This window comes from Bos indicus x Bos taurus, chromosome 23 (genome assembly GCF_003369695.1).
Source record: "Bos indicus x Bos taurus breed Angus x Brahman F1 hybrid chromosome 23, Bos_hybrid_MaternalHap_v2.0, whole genome shotgun sequence".
NCBI lineage: Eukaryota > Metazoa > Chordata > Mammalia > Artiodactyla > Bovidae > Bos > Bos indicus x Bos taurus.
The window spans coordinates 51,777,246-51,795,865 of record NC_040098.1 but is presented as its reverse complement, the minus strand read 5'-3'; the positions used below and the strand labels follow the sequence as shown (position 1 = coordinate 51,795,865).

The 18,620-nt window shown below is 50.9% G+C and overlaps 1 protein-coding gene and 1 long non-coding RNA gene across 5 annotated transcripts; one reads left to right on the top strand and one right to left on the bottom strand.

Annotated features, from left to right (window-relative positions):
* Positions 1-974: 974 nt before the first annotated feature.
* On the bottom strand, positions 975-10,947 carry LOC113881729 (serpin B9-like). 3 transcript variants are annotated; one of them, XM_027524787.1, is made up of 8 exons: positions 10,856-10,947; positions 10,029-10,110; positions 9,123-9,307; positions 7,282-7,419; positions 6,839-6,956; positions 5,475-5,617; positions 3,842-3,997; positions 975-3,631 (listed from the first exon to the last, which is right to left on the bottom strand). In XM_027524787.1, the coding sequence occupies exons 3-8, from the start codon at positions 9,288-9,290 to the stop codon at positions 3,230-3,232; spliced, it is 1,125 nt and encodes a 374-aa protein (XP_027380588.1). In that variant the 5' UTR covers positions 9,291-9,307; positions 10,029-10,110; positions 10,856-10,947; the 3' UTR covers positions 975-3,229. The 3 variants fall into 3 exon arrangements, with proteins under 3 accessions (XP_027380588.1, XP_027380590.1, XP_027380589.1); XM_027524789.1 differs by lacking the exon at positions 10,856-10,947 and adding an exon at positions 10,782-10,846 and having other exon boundaries at positions 1,906-3,631; XM_027524788.1 differs by lacking the exon at positions 10,856-10,947 and adding an exon at positions 10,540-10,712 and having other exon boundaries at positions 1,906-3,631.
* Positions 10,948-11,024: 77 nt separating this feature from the next.
* LOC113881730 lies at positions 11,025-17,464 on the top strand. Of its 2 annotated transcripts, none has more exons than XR_003508133.1 (2): positions 11,025-11,164; positions 16,671-17,464. It is a non-coding gene; the product is annotated as an uncharacterized LOC113881730 (long non-coding RNA). The 2 variants fall into 2 exon arrangements; XR_003508134.1 differs by lacking the exon at positions 11,025-11,164 and adding an exon at positions 15,320-16,316.
* The last annotated feature ends 1,156 nt before the right edge of the window (positions 17,465-18,620 follow it).

Sequence of the window (18,620 nt, the reverse complement as noted above, 5' to 3'; positions counted from 1 at the left end):
AGTTAATTGGTTTAAAAAGTAGAAAAATATAGAAGAAAAAATAGGTGACTAATTAGTTTCTCAGTGGGAAGATAATTCCAATACTGAGAGCAGAAAGCAGGGTAGAAATCACTAAGGGAAAGCCTAAATTTTATTACAGGGAAAATATTTGTTCATCAATAAAATACCACAAAGAAATATGCAAAAATATTAAGTTGGACATCTACCTCATATCACAGATATCAAACAGATTAACAATTTAAATGTAAAACTTAAAACCATAAAAGTCTTAGGAAAAAAAAAAAACAGCTGTAAATCTTCATGACTTTGGATAGGGCAATAGATTCTTAGCTGTGACACCAAAAATATAAGCAACAAAAGGGAAAAAATAGATAAACTCAACTTCATTGAATTAAAACTTCTGTGGATTGAGGGACATTATCAAGAAAGGGAAAATATAATCTGCAGAATGGGAGAGAATACTTGCAAATCACAAATCTGATAAAGGCCTAACATCCAGAATATATAAAGAACCCTTACAACTTGACAGCAAAAAGACCAACAGCCCAATGAAAAAACGAACAAAGCACTTGAATACACTTTTCTCCAAAGAAGACATATACAAGTGGTCAGTAAGCACGTGAAAAGACGCACAACATTATTAGATGCTGCTGCTGCTGCTGCTGCTGCTAAGTCGCTTCAGTCGTGTCCGACTCTGTGTGACCCCATAGACGGCAGCCCACCAGGCTCCCCTGTCCCTGGGATTCTCCAGGCAAGAACACTGGAGTGGGTTGCCATTGCCTTCTCCAATGCATGAAAGTGAAAAGTGAAAGGGAAGTCACTCAGCTGTGTCCGGCTCTTCACAACGCCATGGACTACAGCCTACCAGGCTCCTCTGCCCATGGGATTTTCCAGGCAAGAGTACTGAAGTGGGGTGCCATTGCCTTCTCTGTATTAGACGTTAGGGAAATGCAAATGAAAACCACAGTGAGGTATCACTTCTTACCCACTTTCTTTTAATACTTTTAAAAGAAAGGAGATAACAGACATTGGTAAGACTGTGAAGAACCTGGAACCCTCATACAAGAGTGGAGAGTAGCCACAGTGGAACGCACGTTGGTATTTCCTCAAAGAGTTAAACATGAAATCACCATTTGACCCAGCAACTTCCCCTAGTAATGTACCCCAAAGAATGAAAAGCAAATACTCAAATAAATACGTGTATATGCATGTTCATAGCAGGATTGCTCACAATGAACCAAGAGTGGAAACTTACAAATGTCCATCAGTGGACGGCTGGACAAACAGTATGTGCTCTTTGCATTCAATGGAATATTACTCAATCACAAAAAAGGGTGAACTGCTGACATCTGCTATAACACGGATGAATCTTGAACACATTTTGTTGCTGTTCAGTCACTCGTCATGTCTGACTCTGCGACCCCATGGACTGCAGCATGCCAGGATTATCTATCCTTCACCATCTCCTGGAGCTTGCTCAAACTCATGTCCATCAAGTCTGTGATGTCATCCAGCCACCTCATATTCTGTCGTCCCCTTCTCCTGCCCTCAATCTTTCCCAGCATCAGGGTCTTTCCCAATGAGTCAGCTCTTTACATCAGGTGGCCAAAGTATTGGAGCTTCAGCTTCAACCTCAGTCCTTCCAATGAATATTCAGGATTGATTTTCTTTAGGATGGACTGTTTTGATCTCCTTGCAGTCCAAGGGACTCTCAAGAGTCTTCTCCAACATCGTAGTTTAAAAGCATCAATTCTTTGGCACCATCTTTAGGGTCCAAACTCTCACATCTGTACATGACCACTGGAAAAACCATAGATTTGACTATATGGACCTTTGTTGGCAAAGTGATGCCCCTGCTTTTTAATACGCATTATGTGAGATGAAAGAGGCCAGACACAAAAGAGGTCGTGCATGATTCAGCTTACATGAAATTGCCAGCACAGGAAAATCCATGGAGATAGAAAGCAGGCTGGTGGTTGCCACGGGTTGGGGAAGCAGGGAATGGGGAGTAACTGCTTAGTGGATACAGGGGGATGAAGAACATTTGGAACGAGATCAGTGTGATGGTTGAACAACAGCACTAACAGACTAAGCACCAGTGTGTCATTCACTTTAAAATGGTAATTTTAGGTTTTACAAATTTCACCTCAATAAAAAAATTATTAAAAAAAATTGTTTTTTCAATAAATTGTTTCTATTATTTATCAATTAGAAAAACTGATTTCTAATCCTTTTTTTTAAAGTCACAGAGCCCATCATCAAATTGCTTATCCATGCACTGTAAGTGATACCCTGATGCATGAAGCACAGCCCCATCCCCAAGGGCCTTAAAGCCAGAAAACACAGAGGGGCAATATGCAAAGAGCTACTGTAAGGGACGTGCCATCTCCCAAGGGGCAGTGTGGGTACAAAGACGCACCTCTGGTTTTGCAGGAAAGGAAACAGCTCTCAGAGAAGATGACATTGGAAATGAGCTTTAAGGGTTGAACGTGATTTTTCCCGTTAGAGTTGGAAGTGGAGAAATACAGTAACACGAGGAAACATGTGATCCTTCCAGTGGTCACATGGTAACCTAGAGGCAGGACCTAGTCCAGCCTGGTGGTCCTCAGAGCTGCCTACCTCTGCCATGGGGTCAGGAGTCAGAGGTCACACCCCCCTACTTCCTTCCCCAGGGCCTGATGCAGGGTTGGCAGTATTCATGGTGACCAGTGAATGTCAAAGAAAGATAAGATGGGCATTAAAGAGGGAATTCCCAGGCAGGTCAATGGAAAGGAAGCCAAGCTTCCATCTCAGGGGCCATGGGTTCCATCCATGGTCGGGAAACTGACATCCCATGGGCTACCCAGCCAAAAAAATAAATACGCATTACGGAACGTTCCTAAAAAGCACAAGCACCAGGAAATCTATCAAACGGTGGTGACAGCTAGTGGCCTGGATGAATACCGAAACAGGCTAAGGCAAGCAGGTGACCAGGAAGAGAACACAGTGCAACCGGAAAGAAACGCACTCGGGAGTGAGTGGGAAGTGAGTCTGCGGCCCACGGAGCGCTTTGCCCACCATCCTACGGGATTCAGGCTGCGTCTCACTGAGGTCTACTGGCCCTCAATCCCCGTTCGGGGGTCAGCCTGGAGGAGAAGCAAGGGTGTGCTAGTGAGTCATTCAGGCTGGGAGCTGCCCAGGCCCTGGGGACACAGGGAAGGCAGGGTGGGCAGGCACGGCGTGCGCACCCCTACGGGGAGGAGAACCTGCCGCAGAAGAGAGTGCTGCGGGAGCCGTTGTGTCTGATGAAGAACAGGAAGGGGTGGTCGGCACAGAACCGGGGTTGGTCCAGGCCGCAGTCGACCTCGATCGCGGCCGAGGCGGCCGCGGCCTCCGTGCCCTCCTCGTTCACCTCCACCACGCTCCTGTGGGCCAAGGTAGACAGACACAGGCCTTTGCCATGCGACATGCCTGAGAAGTCAGCCCGGCCCGGCTGGAAGGCCTCAGCCACCCGCAGGCCCGAGAGCACCGACCGCATGTTGTAGGTCTTCCCCAGCTTAAATTTCGGGAGGAAGACAGACACCTGGGTCTTCTTCATGGAGTCAGGGTGGGTCCAGGCGAGGAACTTCTCCCAAGTGAGATGTTTCTCCACCTGAAAGGCCAGAATTTGACTTTGGGATTCAGCAACGTCAGGCAGCCCTGAGTCTCCTTTCCTGGAGGGCTCCCCCCCGCCCCCCTCCACCCCGAGTCACCTGGCAGACAGGTGTGCCATCTCGTGCTCTGGTCCCCGAGCTAGTACACCCAAGAGCGGGAGGAGGGGCTCGAGGGCCAGCGGGGCAGGAAGGGCGCGCAGGACACTCACCGAGCTCAGAGGCACGTGGTCGTCGGGGAGCAGCACCAGCATGCTCAGCTCCTCACCCGCGTACGGCAGCTCCAGCACCTTGGCCTGCACCTCCTTTATGTGGGCCAGTCTGAACTCGCTGTCCTGAAACATCATCTGCACTGGCCTTTGCTCCTTCTGCAGGAGTAAACAGATGACCCGGAATCAGACACAGATCATCGGAGGAGGCAGCACCGTCTCTGGGAGAGGCGGTGGATGGAGGGGTGTGCAGAACCCCCGATGGAAACGGCATCCGCGCCCTGATTAGTGCTACAAACTGTCCAGCAGCTTCTCCCTGCTCCCATCACAAGGCACCTGTCGTCAGCACACCGGTGCTGCCTGGGAAAGATGGTTCATTCAGCAAAATAAATGTGGTGCTCTGCTGTGCTCAGAAAGGAAGTCAGATTTCCAGAGCTAAAAGATGCCCAGTAAATATATCTAATGAAACAATAGAATCTGATGAAAATCACTGCTATTTAATTAGAAAAATGTTTTATGAAACCTTAGAGTTTCACAGCAGTGCAGTCCAGAAATGTAGACAGGCTCGGAAAAGTGTGACAAGTGCAAGGAGCCATGAGAGAGGTTCTCCGGGGGCCCAGAGGTTAGACTGCAGGCGTGGCAGGTTTAATTCCTGCTCAGGAAGCGAAGATCCCACATGCTGTGCTGCACAGTAAGAAAAAAAGAACCACATGGGTCTTCATGCATTTAAACACAACTGTACCAATTCTGAAACTTCAATTGGAGGAAATAAATTTTTAAAATACAGAAGTGCTGTATGTGCACAGAAGTTAACTGAAATACTACCCTTACTAAATTCAGTTTTACAGGTTGACACAGGTCATCTATTAAAAAGATTAAAACAAATTTCTAAAATCCATGCCAGCTGTGGAGTGCTCCCCTCCCACTCTGCAACTAGAAGACTGATTATTTACAGTATACCGTATTCGAAGAAAAGGGTTTTACTCCTATAAATTTCTGAATTGCATTAAAAGGGCATTTTTATAAGTGCTGGCTGTGGGGGAGTGGTTAACAAACTATTTTAATGCCTGTCTCAATTGAAATTATACCTCAATGTCAAGACTAAGGTCTGTGTCAAAATTTATTATTAGAAAGCTATGATTACTGAATTTTTGGAGATTAATTAATAGCAAATCAAGTCTGTATTTATTCTCATTTTTTAAATAATTGATTAAAGAAATACATTTTCTTATTCTTTCCCTCTGCAGACCGCCCCCCACCCCCCCCCCACCCCCATCATAGTAATACCCAGATCACACTTTCCTAACACCTGTGGGGGTTTTAAATTTGGATTTCTTCTTCATTTTTTGCTTTCTATCTGAGCAATTTGGACTTAAAAGAAAAACTTGAGCTTTCAGGCTGAATGTAGGATGAATACACTCATACAGCAATGACTTCATGAGAAGTTATCAAGGCTCTAGGAGCAATAAAAAATGCAAAAGACTAAAGGCAACAGGTGTTCTTCACCACTGAGTTTAAAATTTCATTCAGAAATGTGAAGTTTCAAGTTATTATTAACCAATGATCTATGCTCTTACAAAGTTAAATTTTTCAATTTTTTCACCAAATTCTCAGGATGTTCAGAAGCTTCCCCCACCTGGTTTACTCGAAAAGGCATCTCCCTGGTGTACGCCTTGTCGAATTCCTCACTCCACCTCCCTCTGAAGTAGACAGCATTGACCAAAACCAGCTTGGTCTCTGCATTAATGGAGTCAGCAGACAACAACTCTGGAATCTTACCTTAGGGAGAAGTAGAGAATACAAAGCATGATAGAAAAAACCCTTGATAAGTCTCATTGGAAAATCCCGATTAGTAGTCTAGAACCAAAGTTCTGCTTTCAGATTTGCCCAGTTTGGGTTGTTCTAAACGGAAGCCACACACATGGGTGGCGTTTATGATCTCGGTGCTTCAGGACCTCTGCAAAGTGGGTGACGTGAACCACTTCATCACTCAAGGATAAGTCCGCTCCAGGTGGGTGGAGACAGACAGGAAATGATGGATGGGCTGGAGAGGCTATGGCTGGAGAGGCCACATGCAGAGCCAGCCTTCCAGGACTGCGCATCAGAGGGCACACCATCACAAGGACAAACTTCTGGAAGCCTCTAGCAAAGGTTTCACTATGATCCCCCAGACATTCTCAGAGAAGGTCAGGGAGCACGTGAAAGGTACTCCTTTCTCCCCCGGAGATCCAGTCAAGCCTTTTCAATGAACTAAGAGCACCCCTGCTAATTCACGCCTCGAGAGGGCAGAGGAGAAACAGGGCAAGGATGGCTAGGTCTTGAAGGAAAGACCACCTCCTGCTCTCTGCTGGTCCATGTACTAGCGGAAGGATCATCGCTCTCAGTGGTACCACGTGTAATTGGTACAGAGGGGTCTGTTTGGGCCCAACATCACATGGCCACCATGGGGCCAAGGCCACAGCAGGACACCCTGGGGAACAGAAGCGAACGAGGCTCAACCCACCCCCATGCAGTGATTTCAGTCTGCAGAACCATCAGCCCGAGAGAGGGTCTGCAGCGGGCCTGTCGTGGGTCTAGCCTGTCCTAGGCTCTAGGACAGGAGTGGAGGCAGGAGACAAGAAAGGAGCAGGAGAGGGTCAGTCTCGTGTGACGGAGGGCCACAGAGGCTGTTCAGAGGCGGCCCCAGGCTCCTTCCGACAGAGATGCGGCATTCAGCGACGCGAGAACACACGCCCGAGGGAGACGATGCTTCTCTGTGAGGTGTTAACCTGCAAGCCCGGCCTGTGAGCTTCTGCTCCTGCCGGTCACTCTGCTCCGGGGAGAATGGACACGATGAAGTCTCTGCTGTTGAAAACCCGAGCATCTGATCAGAACCTCTGCGAGTCCATTAACGTTCAGATGGTCCATGGGGCCCAGACAACACAGCGCTGACCATCAGAAAGACCAGGGACGAGAGGAGCAGGAGGAGCAGAAGTGGGGGAGCCACCATGGAGCGCTGACCTTCAGTCTTCTTTGAGATCCAAGCGTTGATGTGCTTCCTGGATGGCTCTGCAGCTTCAGCAAAGGAGAGCTGCTCCAGCTCAGCATAGTAGAAGCGAAGACACGATTCCTTAAAGGTCTTTGGAGAGGAGAGTGGTCAGTGAGTTTCCAAAATTCTGAACAGTATATATATTACATTAAAGTAACCATTAATCCCTTAAAGGTGATCATCTCAGTCTGCTAGATATGAAAAGATCAGCGTTTATAAACAGGTGAGAACTCAGCTATGAATAATCATAATGGACAAATGCACTTTAGAAATAGTCAAATTTCAACTAATTCAAAGTACAGTTAGAGAATTACAAGTTTTAAAAATCGTGTTCATAAGTATCAGTTCTCTGGGGTCTTTCTCTCACCCTCTACATTTTGATCACAACTTGTACTGTTCTGTTGCTTGAACTTACAGAGAGAAATTCATATGTCTTCTCCCCAAAGATCCTGTTGGCCGTCCTGAGCAAGTACTGAGTGTCAGTCTTGTTCAGCTCAACAAGTAGCTGCTGGAAATCCTGGTGAAAGTCCGTCTCTGTGTTTAAGGAAAGCACCTATCGAGATAAGTAATTTAAAATGATCAATATTGCCCTTCAATTTCTAAAAGTTTTGTGACCAGCATTTTTTCTCAAATACTTTACAAAATATTCCTAAAAGGACACGACTTTTAAGTGTGGATTTAGTACATACTGGAGAAGGCGATGGCACCCCACTCCAGCACTCTTGCCTGGAAACTCCCATGGATGGAGGAGCCTGGCGGGCTGCAGTCCATGGGGTCGCTAAGAGTCGGACATGACTGAGCGACTTCACTTTCACTTTTCACTTTCATGCGTTGGAGAAGGAAATGGCAACCCACTCCAGTGTTCTTGCCTGGAGAATCCCAGGGACAGGGGAGCCTGGTGGGCTGCCGTCTCTGGGGTCGCACAGAGTCGAACACGACTGAAGCAACTTAGCAGCAGCAGAGAAGCAAGACGACACGGGAGAGGGGGAAGATACAGAAAGTAGAACAGAAATGGGTAAAAGAGTTGGCTTTTCTGTCTCAGTTGATCTCCCTTGTTTAAAGATGAGTAACAAGGAAAGAATGAAAGGACTGGAGAAATTCAGAGAAGGAGCTGCTTTAAAATCCTGCATCCTAAGGACAGTGTAAGTGTGCCTAAATGTAGGACAGCTTAACTCTAAAATTTACCAAAAAAAAAAAGGAGAGATTCACGTAAAGGCATTAAAATCCGAGGAGAAATGAGTATGAACAACGACAGTGGCAGAGACTGTGCTTCCAGAGTCTGCCGGCGCCCAGAGCCCACAGCCCGCAGGCCGGGAGCCCTTCCCAAGACACGCCAGGCAGCCAGGCGGAGTTCGCACCCTGAGGGCCTGTGACCTCAGCACAGGAAGGCCAGGCCCACTCCACGTCACAGCAGACACACCACACACCAGCTCCCCCACGAAGCTGCTCTAGGGCTCATGGGCCCGCCTACACACCATAAAGTTCCTCAGGAATAAAGAGTCACTCTCAACACCTCAACCTTCAGGCTCTCACACATGAGCTGGGAAATTATTACGACGAGTAATCGCTACCGTCCAGGGTTCTCAGAGTAATGGAGAGGCAGAGTGAAACAGAAAGGCGCCCAGCAGTGAGGGGGCCCGTGTGGACCGCAGGACCACACCGCCTTCTGGGCGACTCCTGCACATGTTCCTCTGTCTGCTCTAGACACTTCCCTGGGGACGGGACAGACTCGAGCGGATGTTTCTGAGTATCTGTTCATCTAGGCTAACTCACACCTAGGCATCTCTACAGGTAAAAAGCCCACGCCTTTGCACCTTCTTTGCACATTTCCGCTTATCCTCTGACTCAGCTGGAAAGCATGGTGGTATATCATTGACTTGAAATACCTATTAACCTACCCTTCTCACCAACGAACAGCTACAAGTTTTAGTACAAACATCAGTACTCTCAAACTGAGACAGAGCTCAGCTGCTGAGATCTCAAGCAATCATTATCATTTCCTAAGTAAAAATAAAAGTATTAAGACAAAAGTTTGATAGTCACATCCAGGCTATTAACTGGAGAAGGATTACCCAAGAAAAACCTTGGTGAAGGAGACCTCAGCTCCGGCCCCTGTGTCTGGGCAGCCCCAGCCCCTCCCAAGGCAGCACGCGTCTGCACCCCGTCCACCGCACCCTCCCACAGGCAGGCCTGGAGAAGGCAGTATGCAGCGGGCGAGCGGACAGGACACGGGAAAGAGTCCCCGCTCCGGCTCACCTGGGCCATCTGGGCAGCGGTGTCCCCTTTGGCTCCCAGGAGGACCATGGCCAGGACCGAGGAGAGGCTCACAGGAGAAAAAATCACGTTTTCTGAAGGGCGGTGTTCACACAGGGCCTTTAAAAGGCGGAGGGTGAAGGTGCCATTTGCTTCACAGAGCGCGTCCATGAGGCCAGGTCTGGAGTCTGAGAGCGGAGAGAAAGACCCTCAGTAACTCTGAATGCCGCCCACCTCACACAGGACACTGTCCTTTCAGGGTGGAGTGCAAAATAGTCTATGGAGCAAGATCCGTGTACGGTGCTTTCTGTCCAAATAGGCAGTCCAAGGTTAAGGTCACGACGTGTGGTCCTGGCAGCAGGTCAAGCAGCTGAGAGCCTCGGGGAATGAACCCCAGTGGCTAACGGGGGCGCACACCCCCCGACACACACTGCTGGGCTCCTGGGAGCAGTGAAGTCCAGTCCTTTCCCATCTGAGAAGGGGGAGGACAGGGCTAGAGAGGAGGAGGGGAGAGACCCCACGTGAGAGCCCTGTCGGCCCTCTGCCAGGTCCCCACAAGGCCCCGTGTATTCTTGCACATACTCCTGAGGAATCCCTGGGAGATGTTCAGTTATGAAGCAGACCAGGTCTCCCCATTTTCCAGCTGATAGCTGAGAAATGTTTGAGAAGCTGAACTGGAGCCAGACAGGCTGGAATCCGGGAGGAAATGGGCTGTGAAGCGAGGAATTTCCACCTACAGTGGCTGCTCCGTCTGAGCCGGGCCTCGGGTCCTGATGGTCAGCAAGTGTCCCTGAACCCCAACCCAGCTCAGGGCGCCTGCTCTCCGCTTCCCAGCCCTCAGGGACCCTCGGACATGGGACATGGGGCCCAGACACTGTGCTTTTTTTAAATTTTCAGTTCTTTCTTTACCAGAAACAGGATTTGAAGGTTCCCTCCTTTCTTTCCTCAACAGCCACCAGCGGACACCGAGCCTGACATTGGAAACCAGGTCCTGAGGGACACAGGAGAGGAAAGGACGAAAGACAGGGGTTCAGGAGAGGACAGTCAGGGTGACGGGGTGCAGCCAGGGGGAGCACTGAGGCCGTGGGAGAGGCGGGGAGGTCAGAGGGGGTCAGGCAGGTGGGCGGGGTGGCCCCGGCCCACCTGAAACCGGACGTGGCACAGCCATCAGCCCCCAGCCCACCTGTGGCCATCCTTCCTTGGTAACGAGACCCTCACTCACACCACGGCTGGCCTCAGGCCCTGAGAGGGCCCCGTGTCCTCCCAGCCCGCTCCAGCCCCCCCACAACCACCACCAAGCCTCGCCTCCTGTCCCCTTAAAGCTCTCCAGCCAGGCTGGCCCTGACTCCGCATCTGGTCTGGCCCACATTCTCCCTGCTGCCGCTCGGAGCCTGAGAACAGGACTGTCCCCACTCCGCACCTCCCGCCACTGCGGCAGACGGAGGAGGTCCTGACCCTTCACTCGGGCTCTTGCCTGGCCCAGCCCTGGGGCTCAAACACACTCGACCGACACGGCTCATCCTCCCGCCAGACCCGAGAGCCCCTTGAGCCCCTCTGAGGCCCTGTGGCCTCTGCGAGCTCCGTTACCCAGCTCCCCATCCTTTAGCCAGGCAGTCACCCTTCTGCCTCCAGGTGGCAGCGTGGCGGCTTCTCAGTCCCCACCTTCTAGGCGTGCCCTGAGCCCGAGTCCCTGCCGGGGCTCCCCTTCAGCTCTCTCTCCCACGGGAGGGGCTCACCTGCCTCCTCAGCTCCAGATGTTCACAGCTCCCAGCACAGAGTGGCCCCTGGTCCAGGAGACCCCGGGAACAAGGCCCGAAGGGCGGGGCCGCCTGCAAACCCGCCCCGCCCACAACTTCCAGGTTCAGCCCACTGCCCTGGGAGCTCCGGTTCTCCGCAGACCCAGGCCTCTGGGGTGTGGAGTTTTTTCAGTCTTTATTTCATGATCTGACTTTCAGCTCTAGAGAAGAAACAGAGTGGGTTTCTGGCAAGCGCACCCCAACAGGTCTGGGTCACCCGGAAGAGCACCATCTCCCACCACCACCAAGGTCAGTCCCTCTTGGCCTCCTAACTCTCAGCCCAGTGAGCCCTGTCCGGGTATGATTAGCAAAAGACCGTGCCTGCAGCTCTGCCTGCGGGCACTCAGATGCCATTTCTCAGCAGTCTACAAAGAGCAATGCCGAGCATGGCCCTGTTCTGCAAAGGTTTCCGGAACTTTGAAGGCCTTTATCCCTCTAAACTTGTTTCTTCCGTAACTTTGAAAAACCTTTCTTTAAACTTTTTTCTTCCTTAACTCTGAAGACCTTTCTCCCTCTAAACTTGTTTCCTCCATGAGTGCTCCATCCTTGCATAATGAAGATTGTCAACTCAAATAGCAGGGACGTCTCGGCCTCTCCCATGAGCGTGGCACTGGGCTGGGTGCTGGGCACCTGGCTAAGGACACAACCTCCGACCTGAGGTGCCTCGCAAGTGATGAGAACACCAGAAGTGCTCAGAGGCACCTCCTAGATGTAATGACAAAATATCTAGATGGTGGCAGCCTCACACAAATTCCCCAAGAAAGTCCCCGGCAGACACTAAACTCCGGATGGACTTTATGGAGGAGCTTCCGTGTTCCATATGGTTCCCGCTAGGACCAGCCTTGCTGCTGCTGCTAAGTCGCTTCAGTCGTGTCCGACTCTGAGACCCCATAGATGGCAGCCCACCACGCTCCGCCGTCCCTGGGATTCTCCAGGCAAGAATCCTGGAGTGGGTTGCCATTTCCTTCTCCACTAGGTGACCGGCCTTAGGACAGCCTCGTTTTCCTTGACTTGATTTTGTGTCTGTACCATCAACCGCAGTGTCTGAACAGATTTCTAAAGGGATTGTGAGGCTTCCTGGGGGATGTGATTATGCACAAATGTTAAAGCTCTTCAGCCAGACGCAGAGGGAAACAGCATTTTCGATCCAGGTCTTGCCGGTGATGTCAGTGAACAGGTCCTCTGAGAATGACCTGGGAGGTCCCGGGAGGTGGCGGTGGGGGATGCGTCCTGGAGGGGATTGAGGAGAAGACAGTGGCAGGAAGGAGCCCTGAAATCCAAGCCAGGCCAGATCGGGAAGGGCCTGCACCCAGCACACGGAACCCAGAGAAGGGCACCCGGTGGTTCCGGGGTTCTGCACATAAAGTGCTGGGCAGTCGGCTCCCCTGCTCCCTGCACCTCCTGAATGTGACTTCAGGTTCCGGATTTGCCCCAGCTCAGAACCTCTCACACGTAGGTGGCTTTTTCACCTGGAAAACTGGTTAGATCCTAAAATCCAGCACACCTCGTCTGTCCCGCACATCTGTCTTATCACCCCCCATCCCAGCTCCTCACCCCCACACCTCAGAGCATGTGCATGATGGGCTCTGCTTCAAGACGATCCACAGACTGTTTTCTTCGCAGAAACACTGCAGGACCCATCCCAGAGTCTCGGGTGTTCCTGCCCTGTGAACACAAGGGTAAGACAGGAAACAGCCAGAGCAAGCAGAGGTTTTAAAAGAATGATTTGCCCTAAACTCGTTTAATATTTTTTTCATTTCAGTTATCTCCCAGCCAAGTGCTGGATTTATTATGTTTATTTGTTCATGTCATGCACAATCCTCTGAGTCAGAAGGTGGTGTGTGAGAGGAGAGGCACATCTCAGCCCAGAGCTCTGAAGTGGAAGAGAAGGGTGTCGGGGTTCCCCAACCCCCTGAATGGGGTGCTCGTCCCAGAGAGGCCTGCAGCTCTGGCCATCCCTGGGCCCCCGTGCCAGCTGTCCGCCTGCCCAGGAGTTAGCATCCAGTCTGGAGCCAGGCCTTGTTCGACGTGTCCACAGGAAGGACAGGAGGCAGGGGGCTTTGTCCTGCTGCGGGCCTCTCTCTCCACAAGGCGTCCAGGTGAGCCCTGATCCAGGGCCGCCTGGACGCAGCGCCGGCCCCCGCCTCCCCTGATGTTCGCAGCCGTCAGGGCAGACGCCCGGGGAACGCCTCTGACCCCAGGAGGAGAGGCAGGAGGCCCGCAGGCCCGCCACGCGGCACCCCACCCTCTGCCTGCTCTCAGAGACGCTGCTTCAGGGCCCGGGCGCTGCAGGCCTCGCTGAGGGCGCTCCCACCGGGAGCCAGCAGGACGCCCACCCCCACTGTGCGCGGCGCCAGGGGCCTCTCCCGCTCATCCTCAGCCCCGGGCCTTCACGCTCCTGACAAGAGGGCTCTCTCCTCTACCGTGGACGCGGTCGCCCCTGTGTGCCAAGGCCTGAAGGACTTCCCTCCGTCCGGCTTGTATCCCCGTGATAGGAGATGGGTTTAACCAAGGATGAAAAACCTGAGCTCGAAATGAGAAAAAAAGCTTTTCATTTTTTTCTTCCTCTTCTCCCAACAGTAGATACATAGACTATATCCTGCCAGGCTCCTCTGTCCGTGTGATTCTCCAGGCAAGAATACTGGAGTGGGTGGTCGTTCCCTTCTCCAGGGGATCTTCCCAACCCAGGGATCGAACCTGGGTCTCCAGCATTGCAGGCAGATTCTTTACCATCTGAGCTACCAGAGAACTCCCGAAAAGATACATAGGGAACGTCAAATCCTTTTAACAATCAATTAAAAATCAAGAAATTTTGAAATGCTATCTTTTCCATCTTAATTCCCCGTATGCGATTATTTTTAACAGAGTAGCATTGTATCTGAAAAATATTTCCCTATGTGGTTGAATCTGAAGGATCCTGCCAAAAAAAAGGGAAAACCAAGCTGCTAGAATGAAGCATTTTCGGAAGTTTTCCAGCACTGTCCAGAAGGGAGGAGGTTTCCATGTTTTCAAAGTCTTTATTTCATGACCTGACTTTCAGCTCTAGAGAAGAAACAGAGTTGGTTTCCGGCAAGCGCACCCTAACAGGTCTGGGTCACCCATCAGAGCACCATCTCCCACCACCACCAAGGTCAGTCCCTCTTGGCCTCCTAACTCTCAGCCCAGTGAGCCCTGTACGGGTATTGTTAGCAAAAGACCGTGCCTGCAGCTCTGCCTGCGGGCACTCAGATGCCATGTCTCAGCAGCCTACAAAGAGCAATGGCCCTGTTTTGCAAAGGTTTCCGGAACTTTGAAGGCCTTTATCCCTCTACACTTGTTTTTTCCTTAAATTTGAAGGCCTTTATCCCTCTCAACTTGTTTTTCCCGTAACTTTGAAAACCTTTCTCCCTCTGAACTTGTTTCTCCCGTAACTTTGAGGGCCTTTCTCCCTCTAAACTTGTTTCCTCCATGAGTGCCTCATTCTTCCATAAGGAAGACTGTCAACTCAAACAGCAGGGTCGTCTAGGCCTCTCCCATGAGCGTGGCACTGGGCTGGGCGCTGGGCACCTGGCTGAGGACACGACCTCTGACCTGAGGAGCCTCCCAGGTGATGAGAACACCAGAAGTCCTCAGAGGTATTTCCTAAATGTTATGAGAAAACATCTAGATGGTGGCAGCCACACACAAATTCCCCAAGAAAGTCCCCGGCAGACACTTCACTCCGGACAGACTTTACGGAGAAGCTTCCGTGTTCCCCACTAGGTGACCGGCCTTAGGACAGCCTCATTCTCCTTGACTTGATTTTGTGTCCGTACCATCAACCGCAGTGTCTGGACGCATTTCTAAAGGGATGGTGAGGCTTCCTGGGGCATGTGATTATGCACAAATATTTTTTAAATTAATTAATTTATTTTAATTGAAGGCTAATTACTTTACAATATTGTGGTGGGTTTTGCCATACGTTGACGTAAATCAGCCATGGGTGTACATGTGTCCCTCATCTTCTCTAGAAGCTGGAGAAGCTATCTGTATGTCATCTTTGGAGAAATATCTGCTTAGTTCTTTGGCCCATTTTTTGATTGGGTTGTTTATTTTTCTGGTATTGAGCTGCAGGAGCTGCTTGTATATTTTTGAGATTAAATCTGTCAGTTGCTTCGCTTGCTATTATTTTCTCCCATTCTGAAGGCTGTCTTTTCACCTTGCTTATAGTTTCCTTCGTGGTGCAAAAGCTTTTAAGTTTAACTGGGTCCCGTTTGTTTATCTTTGCTTTTATTTCCATTACTCTGGGAGGTGGGTCAGAGAGGCTCCTGCTGTGATTTATGTCAGAGAGTTTTGCCTATGTTTTCCTCTAGGAGTTTTACAGTTTCTGGTCTTACGTTTAGATCTTTAATCCACTTTGAGTTTATTTTTGTGTACGGTGTTAGAAAGTGTTCTTGTTTCATTCTTTTACAAGTGGTTCGCCGGGTTTCCCAGCACCACGTGTTATAGAGGTTCTCTTTTCTGCTTTGTATATTCTTGCCTCCTTTGTCACAAATGTTAAAGCCCTTCAGCCAGACGCAGAGGGAAACAGCATTTTAGAGCCGGGTCTTCCCAGTGATGTCAGAGAACAGGTCCTCTGAGAATGACCTGGGAGGTCCCGGGAGGTGCCGGTGGGGGCGGGGGGTGTGTCCCGGAGGAGACTGAGAAGTCGGTGGCAGGAAGGAGCCTTGAAATCCAAGCCAGATCGGGAAGGGCCTGCACCCAGCACACGGGACCCAGAGAAGGGCGCCCGGTGGTTCCGGGGTTCCACACAAAGTGCTGGGCAGTCGGCTCCCCTGCTCCCTGCACCCTTGTCCTCAAGTGTTTTAGCTTCTGTAACGAAACAGGAGGTGGCCGGGAGGAGGGGACCCGAGCGCAGGAAGGTGTCCCAGTGCTCGGCAACACTGAAAGACAGATCAGGCTGATGGATAAAAACGAACGTTGATTAACCAGGAGATTCCTGGATCCCGAGGCTGACCCAGCACCACCCCCAGTGAGGTCAAGCCCCCGAAATGGCACCAGGAGCTGAGAGGAAGGATGTGTGAGTCACAGAGGTGCTCTTGGCTCTGCAGCCCAGTCAGAGGGCCGGGACCCCTCCTCTGGCTCACTAATCTCCCCCCACCACCACGCTGCGTGTCACATGGCAGAAAAGCGGGACTTCAAGTATGGCCGTTCGGAGGGTTTTTTCCAGACCAAGGAATTTTATGAAAACTACACAGATTGAAAGCTTCAGTTTCACAAGAGGCTTGTCTCTAAAAACCCTGTTCAGTCCTAATGTGGATTTATGACACAGAGGAAAGGACCAGGTTGGACCTAAAGAGACACTTAAGAAGCAAGTCAAATGATAGGGGTAAAATTCCCTGAGACTCAGAACTGAAGCAATCGCAGTGTGCCTCAGAAAGAGGTGAGAGGTCCTGGGTGGGCGGTGAGGGTGGCGGTGACCTGCCAAGGAGCGGAGAGCTGGGAAGGGAGGACCCAGGGTGGTCCTCCTACAGGACAGCGGGAACAGGGAGTCGGGGGGACGCACAGGCTGGGCTACATGGGGTGGGTGTATTGGGAGTGACGCCAGGGAGGGGGGCTGCAGAAACAAGAAAGGAGGCAGACATAATTCAGAAGCAATATTAAAATGCAAGATCAGAGTTGCAGACGTGTATCTCTCAGCCCGCGTTTAAGGCATGTGCTAGTGTTGCTGGTATTTCCTTTTCACGAATGTCTGAACCTGACTTCCTGACAGCATTTACACCTATTTGCTCCACAGAGTTGGTGGGCAGTTTCCAGAAGACACTGCGTGTCACGTTCGTTAACTTCAGTGAGAAGTGATGGGAAGCTTGATAAACATCTGCCTCCACCACTGTTGATGGGAAATACCACCACTGACTTTGCACGTCACCCACTAGGCCCCCGAAGAGAAACCTCCAGACACACCGCTGTGCTGGAGATGTGGTGGGTTCCGAGGTGAAAGGGGCCCGATTACGTGTCCAGCCAGCATTGCTCACAGGCAGCACGGCTGACGAGTGGGGTCAGATGACCATTCCTGACGTGGCTCCTGTGCTCCTCCACTAGAGGCCAGCTGCACCTCCCTCCATTATGACAACAAAAATACCTCCGGGCACGCTACCTGTCTTCAAGGGGGACAGTGCCCACCAGCTGATAATGGTGTCACAGACTCATTCAGCCCAGGAGGGCATAAGTCATGATAACCGGAGGAAGACAGGAAAAATCTCTTTGGGACTGAATCTAACCTGGCCTGGGGAATACAGGGAAGAGCATATGTAGAAATGAAAGTGAAAATGGTTCACCAGCAACTTCATAGAATTTTCCAGACCCAGTGGAGACTTTGTCACAATGAGAGTATAGGTGATTCCGGTATCCCCCCCACCACCCCGACCCCCACCCTGGCCAGAGATTACCTGCTCCATGAGCAGAACCAGGACCCCGGGGAACCCCAGTTGGGTTCCCTGGATGCACCTCAGGTGAATGTGCACACACCCTGGCACTGACTGTTGTTGTTGATCATATTACATGTGAATTATATATAGGATATGGAGCGCATGTTAATGTCGTGCATATGGCGAGGTTCCATGACACATTGACCCTGAGTTTGTGGTGATCGGTTATCGGAAACCAAGACACCTGATTACTCACAAGCAACCAGTCGTGGCTGCCCGGGCTCATAACCGGTGACTCTGGGCAACAGGCCCTGGTGGGCGAGAGCCCCTTTCCCTGTGCACCAGCCGCCAACACTTCTCTGAGCCGGAACCATACACACTCAGCTCTTAAAGCCTCAGAGCCTCAGAGCTGCACACCCGGGGCAGGGCAGGTGTGACCCAGCTGTAAGCAGGGGGAGACGTGGCTGAGGAAGCAAATGAGTCTGAGCCGAGAACCGCAGAGAGCCCCGACTGCTGCTGGCTCGCCTTCGGGTTGCTGTCTGCCCTACCATCCAGGACAGAGTTCTGCAGATAAAGAGCGCAGTTCTTCACAAAGAAGAGCCATATTTAAATCCCCATGTCCTGAATTGGTTTGCCAGAAGTTTTACTTTCATTTTCCTTTCAAAGGATTCCTTAACAAAAGAGACCCCTTGTTCAGTTCAGTTCAGCCGCTCAGTCATGTCCAAGTCTTTGTGACCCCATGGACTGCAGCACGCCAGGCCTCCCTGTCCATCATGAACTCCCAGAGGTTGCTCAAACTCATCGAGTCAGTGATGGCATGCAACCATCTCATCCTCTGTCATCCCCTTCTCCTCCTGCCCTCAATCTTTCCCAGCATCAGGGTCTTCTCCAATGAGTCAGTTTTTTACATCAGGTGGCCAAAGTATTGGAGCTTCAGCTTCAACATCAGTACTTCCAATATTCAAGACTGATTTCGTTTAGGATTGACTGGTTTGATCTCCTTGCAGTCCAAGGGACTCTCAAGAGTCTTCTCCAACACCTCAATACAAAAGCATCAATTCTTTGACGCTCAGTCTTTTTTATGATCCGACTCTCACATCCATATATGATTCTGCAGTTTTGAGACAACTCCATCAAGCCAGGGAAGGGCCATCTGTGCCTCTGGGGAACCTCGGGACAAAAGCAGGGCTGGGTGGGTAAGACGGGAACGGGGGCGTGACTGTGTCAACCGGCACCTCTCTGCTCGAGGCTATATTTCACTTGCTTTGCTCAGTCGCTAATTTGTGACCAACTCTGCGGCCCCGTGGACTGTAGCCCAC

Excerpts from the sequence above, each read along its gene's own strand:
- LOC113881729 (XM_027524787.1), bottom strand. The coding sequence starts at position 9,290 with ATGGACGCGCTCTGTGAAGCAAATGGCACCTTCACCCTCCGCCTTTTA. Across the intron at positions 5,618-6,838 it reads GATCTCAAAGAAGACTGAAG|GTAAGATTCCAGAGTTGTTG; the intron begins GTCAGCGCTCCA and ends CTTCTCCCTAAG. Across the intron at positions 3,998-5,474 it reads TGCCTTTTCGAGTAAACCAG|AAGGAGCAAAGGCCAGTGCA; the intron begins GTGGGGGAAGCT and ends TTACTCCTGCAG.